General features: G+C 41.3%; 1 protein-coding gene across 2 annotated transcripts in view; it reads left to right on the top strand.

Moving 5' to 3' along the window:
* The window catches only part of LGR4 (leucine rich repeat containing G protein-coupled receptor 4), an 80617-nt gene that overhangs the window by 32058 nt on the left and 24984 nt on the right, over window positions 1-23575 (top strand). Inside the window, exons 2-5 of one of the 2 annotated variants that reach the window (XM_054827835.1) lie at window positions 392-498; window positions 1967-2038; window positions 17699-17770; window positions 19244-19315. In XM_054827835.1, coding sequence (XP_054683810.1) covers window positions 479-498; window positions 1967-2038; window positions 17699-17770; window positions 19244-19315 — 236 coding nt within the window. In that variant the 5' untranslated portion in view covers window positions 392-478. The remainder of the gene's footprint in view (window positions 1-391; window positions 499-1966; window positions 2039-17698; window positions 17771-19243; window positions 19316-23575) is intronic. The other variant, XM_054827834.1, reaches the window with a different exon arrangement.

The raw sequence follows: 23575 nt of genomic DNA, 5'->3' as shown, positions 1-23575 counted from the left end.
AATAAACGTTTCATTTAAAGAAACAATTGCATCTAGATTTAATGTAAGAGTGCAATGTTCGCGTTGGTGGCGGCTGGGGGCCTGTGCTGCTCTGCAGACCGGTTGCCGGTTACTTGTTAATCTCACCATAAAGTCACTGACATCAGTTGACATTGTCAACTGCTGTGGGGAAGGAAAATACTTTTTTTCCCCAGTAACTATAGGGTTTTTTAATATAGTGCATTCTGTCGTCAGTGTAAATAAGGAAACTTTTTTAACGGGCTATGTTAGACATTATGGCCTGGCAACTGGAGGAATAATGTGGGCACTCTTTGCAAAAAGTGGTTTAATTAGCTGCTGCAACGTTTTTCGTAGGTTGTGTGGTACTGACATGGTATTTGGTTTGTCACAGCATGAAAGAAGGCACAAATGTCCCGAGACCTCATTTCCTCAGAAGCAGCATCAACCCCTCCACGTGCTCCTTGCTCCCCTCAGGGGCATGATTCTGAACCTCCTAAGGTCAGCACCAAGTCCTGTCATGGGTGGGAGCCACGGAAAATATCCTGAACATGAAACTTCTTAATTACTCGAGGGGGTTGGTTTTGCTGCTACAAAACAGTTCTTCAGGGATTTGTGCCCTTGCAGTATAGCTGGAAGAGTCTAAATTGACCTTTCCGTGCCTCATAGAAAAAGTGATAAATCCAGTTGAGGCAGATGTTTGAAAAAGTAGTGGTGGCTACAGATGGGCTAAGAACATCTGCCCCAGCAGTAGGCAAAGGCTGGTACTTTATTCCCAGGTCAAGCTTTTTAGGTGGCAAACAAAATCTGCTGTCCTGTGTGTGGTCATCAGCCCTTCAGATCTTCATGCAGGCGCTTTGGTGGTACTTGTTGACCATCAGTAAGATGGAAGGGGTGGTTTGGTTTTGTTTGTGTGCTTTTAACTGGAAGTAGGTGGGGAGGTGGCACATAAATGCTGGAGAACAATGTGTGGAAGACAGCAAGCAGAAGGAAGCTGGGAGGGCTGTACTAACGAGCCTCACTGAATTGCTTGTTAAACTACATATTAAAAAACAAACAAAAAAGTAGTAACCAAGTGGAAAGTAAGAACTTGGGTTATGTCATGAATTGTTAGGCAGTTATTAGTTTAATTATAAAACTGAATTGTTTTCTTGCTACTTTTACTCACGTTGAGTAATAACTTGCTTTAGGACTGGATTATCTCTGATGGTTATGTAGGTGTGAACTGAGGTGATGGCACCAAGTTTGCCACTTTACTGCTCCTTCAGAAAGAAAAAAGCTGAACAGGTCTGCATACCTATCATGTAAGCACTTGCTGCCGGCCTGTCTCTGCTCACGGACTGAGAATGCAATCTGCTTAAAACTATTACCTCGAGGACTTCTATAGGTTTTGTAGGAAAAAAAATGACTGTGGTAGAGCTAGGACATGTTTCTGCTATTCTTGTCAGTTGTTCCAGAAGCCTTGTTTGCCAGAAGCTCTTTATTAAGTCCCAATGCTTTTTTTTTTTTTTAAGACATTGTGGGATGAAAATTTGCGTGGTGGGTGGTCACAATCTTTTTTCTAATTTTTTCATGTGCTGCGGTTTTAGAGCAGTCTTAATCATATGTGTTAAAATTGTATGCATGTGTAAGTTGGTAAAAATTAGTACTGGGGATAACAGTACTGTAGAGCCTCTTCCATACATGCAAACCCTGTAGTTTCACAGTAATTTTTTTTTGCTTAGAGGTGTCAGAAAACATTTTTTTAATCTACTTTCCATTATACAGGTCTTTGCTGCGACTGAAGTCTCAAATTACTGTGCTTTGAGAGTTTAGCATGCAAATTTCTAGAAAGAGATATTACTGTGTGATGCCAGAACTTTTTTGCTGTTATCATACAATCTGATTGGGTTTTCTTTTTCTCCTGCTTTTCCTAGAGTCTAAAAATCCCTTACTGCTTATTGATAAATCTGTATTTCTTCTTCTCCAGAGATATCAGCATGAATAACATCACAAGGCTGCCAGAGGATGCGTTCAAGAACTTTCCCTACTTGGAAGAGCTGTAAGTATTTCACACACATTAAACTTTTTGCTACACCATCAGATGGCTGCGTAAAGTGGAAGGTGGGTGGGGAAGTAGTGTTGAATTGAGCTGCGAACAGAGAAAGCAATTATACTTTAAAAAAAAAAAAAATCCTGTACGTGTTTGGAAACCGGAACAGTAAATGCTACTTACAAGGGACTTTTTACGGTAATTATTTTAATCATGGCTAGAGTGATGACACATACTAATTACAGTGTTATCCAAAGATAACACAAGAGGTGTGTAATTACCATTGTTACCAAAGGAGCTATAGTATAGCTGTTGCATAAGTTCCATAAAATATATGTTGTTTCATTTACTGAGCAGCTTGCTCCCATTGCCCCTGTAGGCTGCAGATGCAGTGCTCACAAGCCCATCCTCACCTATATCAGAAATTCAAGTTCTGTGGTACAGGGCTTCTTGTTCTTAGTTTCTCTGGCAGAAATTCATAGTCATAGAATGGTTTGGGTTGGAAGGGACCTTAAAGATCATCTAGTTCCAACCCCCCTGCCATGGGCAGGGACACCCTCCACTAGCCCAGGTTGCCCAAAGCCCCATCCTACTTGGCCTTAAACACTTCCAGGGAGGGGGCATCCACAGCTTCTCTGGGCAACTTGTGCCGGTGCCTCACCACCCTCACAGTCAAGAATTTCTTCCTACTATCTAATCTAAACCTACCCTCCTTCAGCTGAAGGCCATTACCCCTTGTCCTGTTGCTCCATGCCCTCATAAACAGTCCTTCCACAGCTTTCTTGTAGGCATCTTTACATACCGGAAGGCTGCTATAAGGTCTCCCTGGAGCCTTCTCTTCTCCAGGCTGAACAACCCCAACTCTCCTAGCCTGTCTTCATAGGAGTGAAATTATTTCTCCAGTTCCTATCTCCCTCTTGTCCCACTCTCTTTTTAGCTTTTTTTTTTTCCTAAGGGTTTACGTAAGTGATAGTTGGACTTCTGAATCCTTGAGCTGTGGTAAGGCTCATGTGCCCAGTGTTTTGCTGAACTGGAGTCTTAGCTGAGATGCCTTTGCAAAGTTGAAGCATCCTTGCATAGCCCTGAATTAGATTGGGTTTCAGAGTCAATAAACAGGGAGAAGACTTTGACTTTCAATTACTACTTTAGTAAGTACTATTACGTGACGAGTGACTTCTGTGTTCCTTAGTTTCCTTATCTATGAAGAGGGGGTATGGTGCAACCTTTACCGGAGAGCAACTTCCACTAATAAGCAATAGATAAGACACAACTACTGCAATTTGCTTCTCTTGCATTTTCAATGTCAAAGTAGCATTTCTCATATCAAAGAGCATTTGAAATGCAAAGCAAAGCTGTCCTTATTTGTGACTTTGGCTAGACTGGAACTATGAATGCTGTGTTGAGAGATTTTTTTCAATAAATGCACCTTGGGGAACGAACAGCTCATTTCCCCAAAGAGACGAACCCTTATGAAGTAGGGAAGCATTCTTCCGACTTTACAGATGAGGAAATTGAAGAATGAAAGCCATTTCTAGAGGGCAACAGGATAAATTAACCCCATTGCAAAACTGCAGATAAAGTCCAGAACCTTTTGACTTTGGTTATCTGCTATAACCAATACAACCACCGCACCTCATTGGAACAAAGATATTGAGAAATTGATAAGAGATGGATCACTTGCTCCTGAAGAAAGGCTTGTGTTCCTGAAAGCTTCTTTGGTTTTTCTTCCTTGCACCCCAGCTACACTGGTTGGTCTAATAAGGTGTTCTGCCTTTCCTTACAATTTTGATGTCTCTTCTATCCTGATAATGTAGCAGCTACCATTACCAATACACTTAAATAATTCCATTTTCCCTGGTTCTTAAGCAGTTTTGACTCGGGTCAGTACAATTGTGAAGCACAGTTGAGCTTATTTATGCCAGATGAATTGTGTGTGATATCTTATTTCATGCTTGACAGGTTCTGGTTTATTCACGCTGATTTTACGTGTTGCTTAAATTTGCAATATAGTCAAGAATACCTCGTGAAGGAAAGTAGATTTACCAGGATTTCAGATGATGCATGTGTGTAATTGATACAATTTAAGAAAGGTTCTATGGCATGAGTAGTCAATTTAAAAAAAAAAACAACACAAAAACACAAAACCAAAACACCAAAAAATTAGAAGCCTGGGGAGGTTTGCTTGGCTCAGAATATTTACTAGCCAGCATTCCCTATGCACTTTATAATATGTGCTGCTGTATGTCTGTATGTTTTGTTAGACTGTATTTGTAGTCCATTTTTTCCAAATTTTTTATAGTCGTATTTCACACCAAAAGTTGAAAAAACCCAAACAAATCTGTTTTCCCAGTTTCAGATGACTGAGAGAGACTTCATTTTTTCCCTACAAGTAATTAAGCAATAAAACCTAACTGGTGGGTGTGCATATTGTGTAACTTCCATAAACCCTGGGGTGTGTCAGAAGGTAAAGAGAAAAGGCAGAGCCTTCAGCCATCATCTATTGTGCTTATTGCCTAAGAGCCATTTGCTCTGTGTACCTCATTGTCCCCCTAAATTCCAGCATTTCAGTTTGCAAAAAAAATAGGTTAGCATTAAGCTCAGAATTATATGTGAACATCCAGAAGCTTTAAATCATTCCTAGCATGCTTACTTGATATGTTAAAGCAACTTCTGGGGGAAAAAAACCCCAGCAAACCAAACCCCAAAAAAACAACAACCAACAAAAATGGTACTTGCCAAATGTTTGGGCATATTTGAATCAATCATAATTCCTTAGTACAAGAGAAAAAAACCTACAATTTTCATTTTATATTCGAGTTAACCTCCTACAGTTGCAGAGGTAGGAGAATCTCCAGAAAGATTAAAAGAAGAATTCTCTCCAATTCAACAGCTATCATGGTCAGGAAAACGACTGTGAGAGCAGAGCCATAAGTAGGCAGTATCTGCGTACAGTACTTCTCAGTTGAAAACCATTAACCGAGACCTGTGAGTTGTTAGTAGTGTTTCGCAGCAGCAGCCGGCTTTGAATTTGAAGCCTATTTGTAGAGGCTCTGACCATGCGCACCAGCAGTGAAATGAGGAAGGTTTCCTCCTCTTCTTCGAAGACTTGGTTATGTTATCTGTGCAGGTTCTCTTGCTTCAGTTCACGTTCTTCCTAGAGGGAATATAATAAAGTAGATTCAAACAAAAGCAGCTTCCCTCCTTAATAGAAATGACCAGCACCAGACATAACACGTTTTTGCTTTGTTCTGCCCATTCCTTTTTTCTCTATGGGACAGGCTACAGAAATTTTTCGGTCTTTGTATTTGTTGGTTGTGGACAGGAAAAAAACCAAACTGTCGTACTTCCCACTCTACAACCACAATTTTCCCTCTCCACTCTAAGATGATTTTCAAACTTTCTTCCTGGCTTTTATTTATAGTTGAACAGATCCAAATTCTGACTGCCAGGCACTAGCAAAGTTGCTTTTTCAGCACAGAAACCTGGGTATGCATCTCCACGCCAAAGAAAGAGACAGTTAAAGCAAAGAGGTGTTGAAATCTGTGCTAGAAGTGACTTTTCCGTCTAGAACTTTTCCCAAGAATTACACGCCTAAAGCAAATGAAAATCCCACAAACTTAATGGGAATGCAGTAAATACCCACACCACCACAGACTCTAGTAGCTCTTCATCCGGGAGACAGCCCCAGACACCTTTCTCTTTTATAGCGTACTTTAGCCCAGCTATTTGTCAAATGCACCAGGAGATTAGCCCCTGACAGAGTTAGCTAATTAATATTGCAAAATAGTATCACGGAATGTCATTGAATGTAAATGGGAGGCAATTAGATGCATTATGTAGGCAACCAAGTCTTACACAGTGCACGTATGAAGAGGATGGGATTAAAAAATGCAGTAGGAGCCATTTAAAATGGGGGTTGTCATTTGCTTAATGCAGTGAATTACTTCGTAGTCTGGAGAGACTTCAGAGGATCATTTCTGGAATTCTAAAATGAACACTGGTGCATAAAAGTGAAAGAAGCAGCATACCAGACTTGTAAAAGCTGGCTGCTCAATTAAAAGGTGCCTTCTACGTCACCGAAATGGGGAGCAACCTGGGTGCTTCGATGTATGCATCCTGTACCATTTTCAGATGTGCCGGGTTATCAGAGAGACCCGCCCAAGACTGGCAGATCTGATGCAGATGGGAGGCCGATGGCCGCCTGGAACGGCAGGTGGAAGAGGACATCTGAAATGGCACTAAATGGCCACGTTTAGGGAGCGGGCTCCCCTGCGAAGTATCACATTTGCAGGTACAGTCTGAATTTCTGTACCTTTGAGATAGTGTCCTACCTGAGTACTACTAGCAGGTGCAGGCGAAGGGATTCCAGCTTGGCCGTGGGCAGAATCCCCCCGTTGGGTTATGAGCTCCAGGCGCCCCCGTTCACTGCCGCCTCGTGCGTGTCGCTGCATAGCACGCTTATCGTATGTCTGTAGGATTCTTGCACTATTTATAAATGTTATAAAAATTCTCCATCTCTGTGTAACTGATACCCATCTGGAAGTAATTTGCAAATGATTGAAACAGCAATGGTCACAGTCAGCGAGGAGCAGACCACCAAGGGTTTTGCCACAGCAGTTAATGAAGTGTATTCTCCAGAAAATGTTAACGTAAATATGCTGCAGCCCTGAACTTGATATGGAAACTAAAAATCCTTGAAGAACTTGGCCACAGTTTTCTAACCACACCTTGAAGTATTTATAGAAAGTTAGAAGAGGGAAACATAGTTAGATAATGCAGTGTTTTTAGAAAGCAGAAAGCACTTTCCAGTGTGAATTTTAAACTAGAAGAGCCAGGCTGTGTTATGTTTTGGTGCTCTTCTAAATGGTTGCAGTTGCTTCTAATATTTAAAGTTATCTAAAAGAGTCTGAAGGATTTTAACTATATGATTTCCATTCACTGTGTTTGTGAATGATCTGCGGGATTAATTAAAAAGGCATTCTCTCCTCAAGGAAGGCAAATCAAAATGATTTTTATTCTTGGCCAGTTTTCCAGTCTGGCTTCAGAAACTTGAACCACTTGAATAAAGCAAAAGTCTCCTTGACTTAATGACCTTTTCACCTTGTTTTGATTTCCACTCTTAACCCTTTAAAATGTTGTCAGCGTATGTGCCCTGCACTGGTGGGGAAGGTTTAGATGATAAGATTTTGGCTGGCTGGCTGCTGGTCCACGCGAGAGCTGGTAGGAAGGCAGAGGACAGCAAGCTGTCCTGCTGTCTGTCTGTAGGTTGCCTGTGACACGAGCGTGCAGTTGTCCGAAGGTGAGCACCGGTCACCTCCCAACCAGTCAGCCTCAGGACAGGGCTCTGACCTTCTCCAACAAGGGTGAGGGAGGGAGGAAGGATGCTCTCTGACTGTTGTGGTTTTGAAGACCGTATTATACCCAGTAATACTGCAGGGAGAGTAATCACTCCTGAAGGCACCAAGAGGCAGCAGTGCTCGATCACCTTCCAGATGTGTGCTGGTACCAACGTCTGCTGTGATTCTGGTTTTTGTTTGTATACGATACGAAACAGTCTGTTTTCTGTGATGCTACTTGGGTTTTTTTAATCAATCTAAGGCAAACTTTATTAAGGTTTTTATTTAATGGCTGGTGAAAATGGTTAGGGAATTAAAGTGATAAAAAGAAGATTTAGATCAATAAAAGTGTTCTCTTTTCTGAAAGACAATGCTAATTTGCTTTTTGAGAGATGAATAAACAGCAAGCGAAAGAGAGCCCACGTGCAACTGTAATTTTTCAGGAAAAGAAATAGTACAGCTGAGAATTTGCTTGACTATTATATCCGTGCTGATTACAGCACTAAGATCTTGCTTAAACATCTCAACCCCCCCCCCCCGCCCCTGCCAGAGTCTCTGATCATGGCTTTTAATTGACAAAGTATATTTTAAGAACATAAGGATTAATTAAAATGCATACTGGCAGTGAAAATGAGGTGGTTTTGCCATAAGGTTGTAATCAGGAAGTATCTGCAAGGGAAATGTCTAGAGTTGTTTTTCCTTTTGACTGCAGCTGAAGATGACCACCTGGCTGAAATGTCACAGCTGCTTGCTTTTGTAGTATCTATTTCAGTGTGTAATTTAGATGGTCCCCTTCCTTCCAATTTCTGCATCAGCACCAAGTTGTGTTATCCTTGGGGAGGGAGGGCGAGTGTCTGTCTCTTTTATTACTTGGGTTTTATGAATAAGGCATGTCTTGGAGTTCTGCCAAGGCCACCAAGGCTGAGCTGTTAGTTTGCGATGCAATGTCTTTCCTCACCTGGCTGTGGAGCATTTGGTGGAAGGAGGTTTTTGTCCTTCAGCGCTAGGTCTTTTAAAATAGTATTTTCAAGGTACCGTGTGAATGTTGATGCAGTGGTGCAATTCCTCTCCCTTTCATAAACATGAATAGTCCCAGGATTTGTACTGGAAAGCTGAAGGCAAAAGGCTTGTTTCAGGTAGAAAAGGTAAGGATGAATCTTCATGGTAAGAGTTGTCCTGATGCCTGGTATTAGCTGGCATGTGGTAACTGAGGCTGCGGTTAAACATCATCTTGTGAAACTAGCTGGTACGATTAGGGACGTTACCACCCTGTATCTGTGCATTCAGCCCCACCAGCGGAGACAGGAATGAGCCGAGAGCTCTCTTCAGCTGCTTTGTTATAAAGGCAGCCAGCGTAGACATCCTCTGTTGGTATTTCAAAAATAGCCAGCTGACGTTGGGCTGGAAGCCGACGAGCGCTCTTCATCCATCTGCCAGCTCTGAATATTTGAACAGCTGGAGGAGGTAATTTCCTCAGTTGCTCCAGCTTGAATTCCAAGAGGTAAAGTTCTAATGAAGAAAATGCAAGGTGTAGGTTTCGCGTGTGGTAGCAAGTTAAGAGCCTAAGCTTCAACTTGACCGGCTAGCATACATTAGCAGCGTTTGCTGCCTTGTGTGCGCCGGAGCTTTAGAAAGTGCGTCAGCGTGTTGTAACTTGCACCTTCAAATTCTAGTCAAGACAAACCTTTAGGCAAAGACTCCCAAGTAGAATTAACCACAGTCAGCTAAGATATTTTTAAACATCACCTACCTGGTCTGCACTAGATGCTAAATGATGTTTAAAAACATGTTGGCAAACCCGTGTTTAATTAATGCTTTCTTATCTATGCGAGTCCTAAATCAGTTTGATTCTGGATGAATTTCAATCCTGCTGATACAAGAATAATATTTCTGTAGCTTAGAAGGTTCTTACTGTGCTTAAGAGTTGCATATTTTTCCTGTTTGTGGGGACAGACACTAGTAGGTCGAGTAAATTCCATTGTTTTTAGAAGATGAGGAAGCTTCCAGTTTCTGTTTCTACATGTTAATTTCAAAAGTTGGCATAGTTGTGTAGAAGGATCCCAAGACTGGTTATTCTGCTGCAAGTACATTTAGAGAGAAACAAAACTTTTTCCTTATCCGTTGTCTTCGAGTTTCAGCGTTCAGCATTATTTTCACATGCACACGCACACAGAAGCTGGCTTAGCTAAATGGCCTGGAGGCTGAACTTTGCAGTGTTATGCTTCAAGACCCATCTTACGAGCCTCAATTTATTATGCTGCCTGAGCTGTCTGAACGTATAAACCAGATAAGAAACTTCTGGAGGCTGAGCAGTAGCCTCAGAAGCTCTGGGGCTGAGTCTCTCCAGGTAAGAGTCCCCCAAACGACGCTTGTACCATGCGGTCCTTCTCCTTTCAGTTTCAGGAATTGGAGTACAGCACAAAAGATGAATGTGTGCAAGGGAGCAGCTAGCCCATTCCAGGCTCAAGCCTCAAGAAGAGTCATGTGTAGCTCTGCAAAAGCCTTAGATATTCAGACAGAAAAGCAGAAAAACCCTGAATCCTATATGTTGGAGGTAAACGTGTTACCCTCATACTCCAGGAAAGTAATTGAGTGCATTCTCTCATTGTAGTGTCACAGTATGATGCTGTATGTTACCATAAGAAGACGTGGCGAGGAATTAAGTCATTCTTTTATCTCCTTTCCTCCCCTCCTCTTTGGGTGGTTGTATTTTGGTATATTTTTTGTGAGTACTGTGACTACTGAGGTACTCTTTGCCTAATTAGCATTGGCAGATTTTATCCTGGCACAGAAGTAGTAACCTGTGCTCATGTAAAGTTCTTTTCCTGCCCTTCCTATATAAAAGTAAAATTCTAGATGATTCTGATAAAATATTTGTGCTTTTTTATTTTTTCCCAGCTGGGGGAAAGTTAACACTTGACCTAAATGGGAAACAAAGAATCATACTGAAAATTACTCCCATTTCTCTGAGGTTGTTCATTGTGGAGACATCTACAAAACCTGGGTCTTGTATTTACCCAGTGTGTGCCTGAAGTGGTTAGAAAACTGGTAGCAGAGGTTTAATTGCCAGATATATGCAGATTTAATGCACTTCCACATTTTTGCAGCGTCACTTGCTAGATGCATGGTCATTCAAAAGATTCCATGCCTGGAAAGTCAATAAATGCCGGGGCAAGAGACAGGCTGTATGGACAGATCAAAGCAGCTTTGAGAGGATTTACTATCTCAACAGTCAATTTTTCACCCTCTCATGTCTAACCATCAGTATATTTCATGATGTTGGAAACCTCCTGAGCATCCGCAAAGCACTATCTGCTGAAAGCACAAATCTGTAGCTGATTGAATTGGTGCATCCCAGCTGATCAAAACCAGGCTTGGGCACTTCGATCTCTGTGTCTTTGCTTTACAGACTAGGTAAGTGAAATGTGTTTATAGCTAGGAAGGAGCATGTTGATGCTGGAAGAGCTCCCATCGCTTCAGTGGAGCAGCCCACCTGCTGATCCGCACGGGCAGCAGAGAGCCCATGTCCATCACGTGCCATGCTCTGTTGGTATGAAACCCACAGATCCCTCTCGGAGAGTCGGAGTCCTCTGAACTGGAGCTGTCAACCGCAATTCCCCCTCTCCTCAGCAGCCTGCCCACCGCTGTGGAAGTTGCTCCCATAGCACAGCTAAATTCCCCTGATCTCTGAGCATCCACAGCAAAATGGATAAGTTAATGTTAGACACGGCTTTTTGAGGGGATGGGAAGAAGAAAGAAAATCCTGAAAAACACTCAGCTGCCCCCTACCCTGCCACTGGAGTATCACTGTGTATCACGGTGAGGAACATGGAACACTTGTCTCAGCTCCTTCTCCAGTAAACACTATGGCATCTGCAATGTTTGCTATTTGGGCAATGAGAAATTAAAAGAAAATAGAGATTCAGAGTGGCAGAACCTAGATAAGCATATGTGGACTCACCCAAGTGCCTTGAGATAGCGATCGAGGGAAAGGTGTACTTGGCCTATGGTAAAGCAAAGTTATCACAACAGTGATAACAGTGCAAGATGTGCAAAGTCAATTCAGAAGGTGCATTTTATAAAACATATTCTGCTTCCTACTTTGGAGGTAGGAGAAATCAAAGTTGCTTACTGCAACAACTTGTCATTACTGGTATAGACTAGTTGTTACCACTTTTCAAGACTACACGATATTGTTGCTTATTTTTAAGAGATGCTCATGTTAGAAAATTTGTGCAAACTTCTGGTTTTTGCTGGAGAATACTAGTTGGGACTACAAAACCAACAGCTCATAATGTATAATACTTAGTTTATATGTATTTCCTTAGGTGTGTACGCGTTATAGCCTGTGGGCTTTGCTTCAAGGAGGTCTTGCCCGAATCAGATACTGCTTGCAAATTGAATGATAGAGTATATTTTGCATGGATGGAAATGCTTTCTTGCTTCAAAATGAATCATAATTTATTTTCCTGTTAACAAGAAAAAAATATAAATGTTCTTTGATAGTCTAGGAAAAGCAATATGTTGGAGTCATATTTTGTCTTGCAGTGGGTGCTGGTGACTCTTGCTGGCAATTTAACAGTGGAACTTATGGACAAGCTTTAGACTTCTTTTAATCAATCAGTTTAGTTTACTTAGACATTTTAAATTTTTAGACCAGGAATGCATTTTGAAAACCTATTACCTTGAAGTTCACTACAACTTTGAGAAAGCTGCAACTGCTAGAAAGGGAAAGCTCAGGATGAGAAGTGCCTACTCAGCTGGATGGAGTTGGTGCAGTTTTAGTGCTGGTAGTAGTTGCAGACTTCCTTTTTCAGTCCCGATGTGTCTTGGCTTGCATACTCGTGACTTTATAAATAGCGGTTGAGGTTGTATAATACTGAAACTACTGCAAGAAAAGGAGAAGGGGACAAATGCATTTTTCCATTAGCAGCCGCAGAATAAAGTAACCATTTAGTTATGCTAAATTGGCGTGGAAGAATTGGGAGTAATCTGTAGGTTATTGATTGGCTTCACAGCAGTGCAGCAGGCTGCAGCTGACAAAAGTCCCAGAGGGGCTATTTGCTAATCACAGATAAGCAAAGTGAAGTTTAGACCGGTGATACGGCTTCTATTTACCAGCACCTCCCCTTCTGCAGCTGCCTGGCTTGGGTCGGAGCTGGCTGCCAGGCAGGGGATCTCTGCACAGGGGAGGCAGCAAGCCCCTGGTATTTTCCTGCAAATGGCTGTGCATCGTGTGTAAAGCGTTAATCCTTGGTGAATAAATTCTAGCACATAACTACACCATCTGTTAAGAAAACTGAATTCTGTTCCAAAGTGGCTGCTTTTCTGGAATAAGTGGAACCTGAAGCTCTTAAGTTTGAGGAAAATTTAGTCCGTGATACCCAGCGAGTGTGTCTGTAAGGTATTTTCAAAGGTTACTTCTGTTGCAGGAGAACATGAAGTAAAATTCAAGTTTGTGTGGGAACCACAAAGAACCCGAAAAAGTTGATGTTAGGGACAGGTATGTAAGGATGGTGGAATAGTTTGATGTAAGGCAGCAAAAAAATAAAGAAATTGCAAAAGTGCGAGTGAGGAAGCAATGGAATATTTTCCGGTGGGATGAAAATAGATAGGTAAAAGTTGGAGAGCTTAAAGGAGACGTTGCATGGGCACTCAGCCAGTGGTGGATGGTCTGAAGGCAGCTGTGGAACGTTCAGCCTTGACGAAGTATTGGGTTTTACCAGAAAGCAGCTAATGTAGAAGAAAAAATAATATATTCGGTGATTTATTAGGACATGTCAGGATTGCAGTCTGTGTCAGTATCTGAATTTTCAGTGAGGAAGTAAGATTACAGTTGATCCATGGAAAAAGTAGTCAAGGTATTGTTATCAGAGACAAGACGGACAGATAAAGTTAGGAGGATCCCAGAATGCCGCCAGAGGAAAAAAACCCACAGCAAATCACTTTGGGTGTGTGCCCGAGATCTTCAGAAGGACAGGAGGAGACCTAATTCTTAGCTCAAGTAACCTGAGGTTCCCCACCATCTGGGATGCAAGGCAAGCAGAGAGGTTTGTATTGCATCCTGTCAAAATCAGAGTGATGGTTCTAATTGTTACGGACAAAAATGTATCCCTGGGACATCCCCCCTGATCGTGGAGTGACACCAGTGATTAACTTGGCTCAGTTAACATGCAGCCGCGTTGCCAGACTCATAATTGCAGAAGTTTTAATTTCCCAAAAGAGAGAAAACAGTCTTTGCTGCTTTCAGAAGAGTTTCAGTGCAAGACGCTATGCTTGCTGTGTACTGTGGGAATGAGATGCCATGGAAGATTATTCCCCAGCCAGGTTGTATCCTGATTTCTGTAATAACAAGGTGTCCTCTATATCTGGAGATCATTTATTGTGTCACCTAAAGTAATGATTAGAGGGTATTGCTCACCTATGTATGACAGGATAGCAGAAGTATTTTGTCCTCCGTATGTCCTACTCTATTATCTTGCTATGCTGAAATTGCCTTTGTCTGTTTGAATTTGTCCAAATTTGCAGAAATGTTGTCCCATTGAAACAGTCAATTTTGATTATTTTTTTTAATGTAAAAAATAGAGGGCTACAATTTTCAATACCAAGCAATTATCAGGAGATTGTAGACTTAGAAGACAGATAGTAATGTGGTTACACGTGACAACGGTGATTCCACTGCAGAAGCCTCCAAGGTGTAAGTCGGCTGGGCTAACTCAGGATACCTGCCGTCCTGGACAGGGGAGTCGCGAATGAGTTAGCAGGAAAACTCTTGGTCAGTGTGATACACGTTTACACCCCACTTAGATGGTGCCTGCTGCTGTGCCTGTGTACCTTGAGAAGTAAAAGACAGCAAATTAAATTTTTTGTGGCCTATGGCATAGCAGGGCACTTCACAATTGTCTATTAAATTAAGTCTTTACTGTCTTTGTGGATGAATCCCTTTTACAGTCTGCTGCCTTTCGGATAAAGACCTCTGACTAATGGTGGTGTGCCTTGACTCGGTAACTATAGATGGACTTTCAGACCAGGTCTCTGAGACTCTTTCCACTCAAAATGAAGGGAAGGATGGGTTCTTGACTCTTGATAGTGTGAATGTAGAGCTGCCTTCAGGTAGCTCCGTAGCAGTGTGGAGTTGACCCACCATGGGCTGGTCCCAAGCATGGTAGTGGGTCTTGTTGCAGGGAGATGAAGCTTCCTTCCTTTCTGTTGTGCTGGAGTTTGGGGCTTGGTGAAGCTGTGATTTTTCCTTAGCCCATTTATCCTGTGTGTGTGAGACGGAAAGAGAGAAAGGGAGGTGCTTTTTGAATATTTAACTGTTTTAAACATTATATCTGAAAATCTGAATGAGACTATTTTTGAGACATGCTGAAAGGAGGTAACGTGGAAAACCTGACGGGATGATTTTAGTGACATCTTAATTGATATACTGTACATGCACTATATTATATGCCATTAACTTTTTGTTTCTCTCTTTAAAATGAACCTTGTTACGTAAAGAGAAATCTTTCCATCCTCCCAGCCGCTGCGTGCCGCAGCAGAGGGAAGCGTGCCGAGAGCGGCGTGTGATACGTTGGTCTTTGCCTGCTGGAGAGCTGCAGTTGAAACCTCCTAACGAACAGCCACGCTCCCCAAGGCTAGGACGTGAATGATAAATGTATATTTGGCAAACTGATTAGTAAAGCCTTTGCACACTTGGCTAGTTGTATCCTGTTTCCTGGAAGGGTGCCAGATGGAGGAGAAACGGAAATGTAATGGATTGCAGGTTGGGGGTTTTTTTCTGTTCATTGGTTGCAAAAAGGCTGAATAAACAGGAGTTGCCTTGAGGTAGGCGAAGTTTTGCTATTTGAAGTCACGCAAGCCTTACTCCGGCTCAGCTGTATTTTGTTTCCAGTGCTCTGTAGGTTGTGTTAGTGACACTCGGTGAGGTTGGGGGAGGCTATTCAACTGGATTTAGTTTAGCTTTTTTAAAACAAATCATAATCGCCAGTCTCTTCAAGGGGGAGGGAGAAGTTAGAGCAGATGCCTGACGAGCCGCATGCCAGCCTGTTTAATGGGGAACCTCGGCAGAGCCGCGGCCAGAGCTGCCCCACACACGTTTACCCAGGCTGCCGCTGCTTGAAGCCTGTGGTAGGTAATCAACGTCAACTAGTAGTGTTTGAGTGCCAAAATAATTTGGTGCTGTAGCCTCACCTCAGTTAAATTTTGCTTGATTTAAGGATTTCTGTTTTGATGTGTTGGACGCTTTTTAAAATAAACATGTGTTGTGCAGATCACTGGCGCTCTGGTGTAGAGACCGAGCATGGTTTTTTTTCTGTTAACAGTGAACTTCTTAGGAAATTGTTAAAAAGCACGATGTGAAATATTGCAAACCTCCCTCCACATCCCACCAGATAAAGTTAATACAGTTGATTTGGGAAGCTACCGACAACAAAATGAAATTTAGGCGAGTGTTTAGTTGCCACCTGGAATTTTTCATTCATGTTAAAAATTCAAAGTATTTTGAAAAATCATGTCACAGCTCTGAAATCCTGAGGTTGTTTGCAAACAGGAGATTTCAAGAATAAATATATATTGATTCTTTTTATTTTTCTTCTGGTTTCAGAGCTGGTTGGTTATACACAAGCCACGTAGACAAACTTTTCTCAGCAGTCAGGAGATGTGTTTTTTAGGACAGAAGCAGCTAAGATTTAAGCGTGCTCATGATGATGTCGGAGCCATAGCTACGGTGATTGGGGTGTGCGTGAGAATACAAGGACTAAATGCCAAGGTCTGCTTTAACAAATGATTACACAGTTTTCTGAAATCGAGTAGTATCTGCTGCTGCTGCTGTCACCTTCCTGTTCGTGGGAAGCCATCCTCTTCTCCCTGGGTTTATAAATAAAACCATCTACCTTTGACAAAAACATAAACCGTGTCAGGCAGCGTTTTATTAAGTCATTAATTCTGTTGCAAGCAGATTTATGTAGGCATCAAATGCTTTGGGTAACCTCTTTTATGTAGTTAGAGACTAAGATAAAAACGTAATAACGTTGCTATGTTCTGGCAAGCTGATGCTTTAGATGATACTCTTGTTATTTCCTTCATTTGCCTCTTTGAAATAATATTTTCTCCTTTGTGGCTGGCTTGCTTGCTTCACAGTGCCCTGTGACAGCAGAGGTGGGGTTTGATATTCTGTAACCTTTCTTAAAACACATTGACTGTTTTTTAATTATTAACATTCTACTGCATTGTACATAGTATTTCCACCGGATGATTTTGTTGTACAACCTTGCTTTTACTCAGCTTGGATATGAAAGTCTGAAATGAAAGCGAATACTTTGGCTGAAACGATGGCATCTTTTGGCAGCTATGCACTGCCAGGTGGTCTGCGTTACTGTCTTTTACCCATAATAGTTGTGACACGAGGTATTTTATTAGCAGCTCAACAAAGGTTGGACCACACAGGGTCTGCTGGTCAGGGCAGAGGTAAAATTTGAAGAAAAAATAAGGAGTGGGGTCGGGGCCATGAGCTATTTGAAAGCGGCTGTTTTGGCTGCTGTTTCTGCTTTCCTGCTTTGTGTTCTGCCGGGTCTCCTGTATTTATTACTTTTAATATCATGGTGGTTTTCACAATTTACTTTGTGTTAGTGTCTAGCAGTCCAAGTTTGAAACCGGCCACATCTTGAGAGAGAGTACGGCTGAGGATCCTGTTCCCTTTCTCCCTCCCCCCCAGTTTTCTTTCCTGAAAAGCTTGTCCAAATAGCTGCCCAAAAAGATGAAATATTACCAAGATTGCATCTTGGTAACGTCAGCAGGCATCCTGTCAATTGTCAGCACCATGAATGTACCGCCTGCTTGCGAATAGTCTCTTCACATTTGAGTTTCTCATAGAAACTTCTCCCTGCCTCGCGCTAGCATCTAGCTATTTTTACTTAATTGCATAGTTTCTTTAAAAACTGCTGTATAGATTAAAAACACATGGGTACGAGAGCGTGTGTTTCAGCAGAGCAATGCTGAAAGCCAGAGAATCGTGTTAATAGTTGGTAAATGCGCTCTTCAAACCTAGTACCATAAGAAGATTCTTTATCATTCTGGGGTGTGTTGTGTTGTTTTGTTTTTTCTTAGCCTCATGGATATACTTTTGCAAACATGCTGAGTAATGCTTTCTTGTCATTAAAAATGTGCAGTGACTGAAATAACTATTGTAAACTTGGAAGATCATGAATATGGCATAATCAAATGCAAAATGCACAGTTGCTTGCAAGATTGGATGTATCGGTGATTTTCTTTGTCAGATGGTGTAGACGTACTGTATTTTGTGACTGAAATTATTATTGCAATTTTTTTGCAGGAGACTGGCTGGCAACGATCTTTCTTTTATCCATCCAAAGGCCTTGTCTGGCTTGAAAGAACTCAAAGTTCTGTAAGTAATCGGGTTTTAGAGCTTCATAGCTAGCTGTATGCTTTCTTAGTGCAAGCCAGGCTGTTTACTGGTAGGCTGGAGGAAAAAAAGTATGTCTTGTACCTGAAGAATCCTAAGAAGGAAAAATCCTAAAAAGAACATGTAAGCTTTTTGTTGTTCTCCACCCCCTCAGTTCACTCCGACAGGTGCCCTGACGTTATCAGCTAGTACTAGTACTTAAAGATTTAAAATGCTGTTTGACCTTTGAATCATCCCCTGCTGCTGGTGATAGAAATAATTTCTATAGTTTGATGCTTCTTTAGGTGAAAATGATTTACTATGAGAGAAAAAGTTTTAATAAAAAATAATTAGAATTGTGTGCCCTGTTTCCCATATCCTGTTTTCCTTCCTGAGATAAGAATATTCATTTCAACTGTTTTTCTATAACTAAGGCTAAAAAGAGCTTTCTGTTGTTTGGAGTTTCAAAAACCTGTATCCAGAAATTGTAGCACTTATGCTGATGTAAATATTTCCAATTGCTAGTAGGGTAATAGATAGTTAATTCAACGCATATTTTAAGAAAAACAGTGGAGAAGGACCCCGAGATTGTAAAGAAAGACACATCAACAGACAGCGCAAGCGGGGTTCGGATTAGGAAACTGCCGTCTGCAATACTGCTTAATAGGATGTTTTGTAAATTGAATGCAGAGTGTCAGCGCTCTTGAAGGTATCTCCATCACGATTCTCAGCACCGCAGGTGCCCGAAATTCTAGCAGTTCTTGAAAAATTTGGGACTTGGATATTAATTAACAATTAACTTACTTGTCCACTTGCCTTTTACCCCAGTAAGCACCAACATCTAATAAGATGTTGTAATAGGTGAGATCTCAGTTATTTACATTCTCTTTGTAAAAGAACTCCTCGTACAATCATATGTTGTCCCATAAGAGAAGTTCTTAAAAAAAACCCACAAACCCCAGTATAACTTAATTCAGCTTGGCTCTAGTTTCATTCTGTGTCTTTTTAATGTTGTGCCCAGAGGTACTTTGTTGTGAACGCACTTTGTAAATTAGATTGTTAATGCATTGTGTATTGATGCGGCTTTAAGAAAAATTAGAGGTTTGTGTATTTTGTAGCATGTATAGGATGATTTCACAAGGAAATAATAAAATATCATTCATTGTAGCAAATTTATACTGGTGGTGCTCAACCTCTTCAGTGAGTTGCTAGGGGAGTTTCAGTGTATTATGTGTATTATGTCAGAGGCTTTTGCTCTGCAAATTAACGCAGTTAATGAATGAGTTGTAAGTAAAACTCAGACCATTTTCTTGTTTCATTGTTGTCTTTGGGTATCTGGTCTGGATAATTCCATGTGCTTTTACATACACTAGAAATCTGTGAAACCATAACAGGACCACGGGCTCTTCTGTCACCTCTACTCTTGATAAAGATTATAGTCAAATTCTGCTTTACTAACACAGTGGATTTTTACAGAACCCTACAGAACAATCAGCTGAAGACTGTACCTAATGAGGCCATCAGAGGATTAAGCGGTTTACAGTCCCTGTAAGTTTGCTTTGCTTTTGTTCTTGTATTGTTCTCCAAGTTCCACTTCCAGCCACTTTGTACAAGTTTGCTTCGTTCTATAGAGCGTTGAAGTATAATCACGTATGTGTAATAACGTACCTGGACTTTCTGATATTGATTGCAGTTTCGACTGGAGCAAAGTTTCCCAAGTAAAGTGCATAAGGAATTTTATTTGTCATCTCTGGTGGGGTGACCCAAATCCAAACTCTTTCAAAACCCAAACGCAGGTACAAGATTGCTGTATAAATGCAGTGGTGGTGGAGTTAAACATTTATCATCCTTCCTGCATGTCCTAAGGTGTTTAAGCAATTTTAAAATGTTGTGCAAAAATGAATCATGCCCAAGTCTTTTGTATCCGGAGGAGGACAAGGGGTTTCTGGGAAGGAGTATTGCTTGAGACATGCATAGTATTGGTTTTACTGGAAGGTGTTGAAATCACACAGACAGTTATGAACGCCTCAGCCATTATTGCTAGTTGCTCATAAGATATTTCATATGTGCTTATACTATCTCGTGGCTTATAAAACATATTATGAAGCGTCTTAATCAGACTTAATAGTTAGTTACAGCTCTCTAGGTGGTTAGATGCTTATCACTGACGTGAGGAGGCGGAAGGGGGAAGGGCTTCAAAATTTTTCCTCCTTTCTGCTTACCTACAGAGAGAGAGGGCAGATTATCTATTCCCTCTGTGCCAAAATTCAGGTTTCTGACCTAAGATCCTGTTTCTTTCAGTGTTGCATCAGATTATGGAATAGTTTTGCAAGAAAAAAAATAAATTAGTTTTGCAAAATAGCTTTCAGACTATTGCGCAACTTTTGCAAAGGTGCTCTCTGCATTCCCTAGACTTGGATCTTGGCCACCGTCTTCTCGTAGTTGCTCGGGTATTCCCGCCTTTTTCATCTGAAGAAAGCCCGGTAAGCAGCACAGGGCAGGATAAGATTGGCTGCGGATTATCCCGCTGGCGAGCGGGAGCCCGTGCAGAGCAGGGACGTGCCACCTCCCAGTGTGGCCACGGACCTGTTTCTGCTGGGCTGCTCACCAGCGAGGATCTCCCGCGTGCCATGGCGAGCGTGGGAAGCACGCAGCTCGCAGCATGAGAGCGCAGCGAGTTTTGATGCCATGAGTTGGCACAGATTTTTCCGGGTTTTTGGATCCAAGAGGAGGACAGATGCAGGTTTCCATTGGCAGCCATTTTGCAAATTTAATGTCCACGTTTCCCTCTTGTTTTAGTGTGTGTGTGTAGGAGAGAGAATATCTCAGTCTGAGGGTCACAGTCTGCTTTGTGCAAATGCTATATGCATTGTAATAAAAATCCTTCAAATTACATGATGTGAATACCCTTTTAGTAATTATTTAAAAAAAAAAAAAAAACCAAAACCAAACCCCAAACCAAAACTCCTTCCTGGCTTCCAGCGTTTCTGTGATGCCAAAAAAAGAAACTACTTTAGTAAATACCCTTGTTGTCTACAAATCATCCATTTCATTTTCAGTGAACATGCTGTTTTCTCTACTTACTTACAGTAATGTTTGTTCTCTAATTAAAGTTTAAAATATTAAATCTCCAGTTGCTGCTTTGATGATAATTTTATGTGCAAAAGGGAAGGGACAAAATTAAGGGGAAAATAATGAATGTATAAATTAAGCCAGCATCTCTCTCTCTTAAAATTCGTGTATTTTTAATATGATTGGAAAGAAGATGATGTTAGGGCCATTGTAAAAAAAGCAGACATTTAAGTTGTTGAAAAAAATCACAGAATGATTATGTAATATTGTATACTGTAACCAGTATAATCACTTGACATAACATCATGGCGATTAAAATATAATAGTAACAATTTAAAGTATGATGAGGTTTCCCTTTCTGGGAGTTTCTTGTTCATAAACAAATGATAAAATCAATCAATATTAGGAAAGTGGAAAAAGGAAGAAATTGGGTTAATAAGTAGCAAGCTACTTGTTACTTTTTTTTTCTGAGGAAAACCAAATTTCAGAATAGCTGTTAGAAATATGCTGGGCAAATCCAGTCTGGAAGTCATCAGTGTCAGAAGCTCAGAAAGATTTTTGGGTTTTGTTTTTTTTGTTTTGTTTTTTGGGTTTTTTTTCTTCCACTGATGTGGATCAGGTTTTGGATTGTCCCCCGCTCTGTTCCTGAGAAGGATATCTGTCTGCATTGCAAGATGACTGTAATTTGTTAGAATTAGCAGCAATTTGAGCATAAATTGGCTTTTGAGACAAGTGTAGTGAGAAATGCAAAGCATTTTTCATAGGCAATTTAATTACTTCACCAGAACGCATTTCTGTCATTTTGATGAATTTCAGGAAAACTTTCAGTTTATTGCATCACTCATAAAATTACAGTGTAATTATGCATATCCCCTACTAATGTAGGGAGCACCTTCTGGCAAAGGAATGTAGGACTGGTGCTCTGAATTTCGTGTGTGGGCATGGAAACATAAGTGTCAGCATGCTGCTTTATTAGTTTTTTAAAAAAGGAAAAATAGGAGAGGAGGGAAGGAAAAAAAAGTGATTCCCCCCCCCCCCAAAGGAATTTGTGTCAGAAATGGATTTAAAGCTCCTGAGCTGCTGTGACCGTCGTCTTTAACAAATAAGTCTTTGCGGAATATATGTTAGAAAACTTGCTTCTACCTTTTTTAATATATAATCTCCCTCCAAAACCTGCAAGTTTAAACATCACTTAACTGACTCTTTTGGCAGTTTCCCAGTTTGCTCAGAAGTAGGCTTTAGGGGATTTTTTTTTTCTTGGTGAAGACACAAATTACTCGCTCCTAAAACTTTATAGCATATTGATAATCACTTGGTTTGCAACTCCTGTAGAACTATGCAATTTCTCTTAACTGTGCTCCAATTTCTAGCTGCGTGGGAAGACAGTTGCCACACTGTATGTATTAACAAGCCCAGTAAACATAGCTGGGTGGAAATAAAGATGATGGTTACAGGAGCTTCGTGATCTCTAATGTTTATATTATAGCTGGCGAGTAGCCAGCCTGGTTCAGAATATTAAACGACAGCTCTTTATTTTCTGTTTACATTGGATATTTTCCCAGCTCTGGCCTCCGAAGGAGAATTAGAATAGAGTCCTTTCTTTATGGAGGTGAAATTTAGCAAAACGAGAGAGTTTTAGCGAGTGGGAACTTGCTGTCTAGCACCCCGGAGAAGTTTACCTGGCAGGATGTATTCTCACATTGCAAGATGCCGTGATACTGGGACCATGGGACTGCGCTACCGAGACAGAAGGCACCGGATGCCCAGCTTGTGCTCATGGCTTTTGGTAGCAGAAAAACCTGACAAATAAGAGGCTTTGCAAATGTAAACAATGCTCTTGCTGGGTTTCAATTACTGCAGAGCATCAACAGTGTATTTTTGTGAGGTGATGAAGTGTCGTACTTCATACTTTAGATCGGGAAATGGTATCGGAGAGGTTTATTGGCGATCCATGGATCACACGGAGAGCTGGAGGTAGTAAAGCAGTGTGCTGCTCCAGCAGTGTGTGCAGAGCCTGAAAGGACCGGGAAGCCGTTTCAGAGGGTCACTTCTTCAAGTGCCTTAGCATCAAAAGCATATTTGACACTGATGGCTGACGACTATTGTATTGTTATTTTTTTTTTTTTTGTAACACTGCTTATTCTGAGCTTTGACCCAGAACGCGGGGATTTGTAAAATGGTTCTGTAAATCACAGCAACTTCTAGGGTTGCTGTAATTCACCCCAGAAACGCAGCTACGTATGAATTTTAAGTCATAGCACAGAATAGTCTAGTACGATCCTCACTGTGTGACAAATACTGAAACTATGTTATTTAAACAAAGGCTTTCAGATGCTTCGGAAAGGAGATCTGTGTTCCGTTTAAACTCAAAAACCAAATTGCTGCTAATTTTAGTGGGCATTTGCCATCAAATCTATGAGTCTTTTTTGAAAGCTTGTCAATAGCTACCAATGCATCGGAGGCGATTTATTACAATTACAGTTGTAGTTCAGGAATCACCGAGGTGGTGTCCCTGCACACGTGTCCAATGCGGGGAGTATTAAAGCATTCTGCAGCGATAGTTCAAAGCACTGCAGCTGCGTTCCTGTGCCAGATTCCCAAACTGCGGGTATTGGGACCGTGCCAGCGTGGTACTTGACTGCGATAGCTCCTGCCTTGGTCTTCTTGTGGGTTCACCTGAGCTGCAGGGTAAGTGTCTTCATGCACGTGGTCAGCAGTGATTCTCTGGCTCCCTAG

This window comes from Grus americana, chromosome 5 (genome assembly GCF_028858705.1).
Source record: "Grus americana isolate bGruAme1 chromosome 5, bGruAme1.mat, whole genome shotgun sequence".
In the NCBI taxonomy this organism is placed as follows: Eukaryota; Metazoa; Chordata; class Aves; order Gruiformes; family Gruidae; genus Grus; species Grus americana.
Note: the sequence above shows the minus strand (reverse complement) of the source record. Positions and strands in the feature narration are given on the sequence as shown.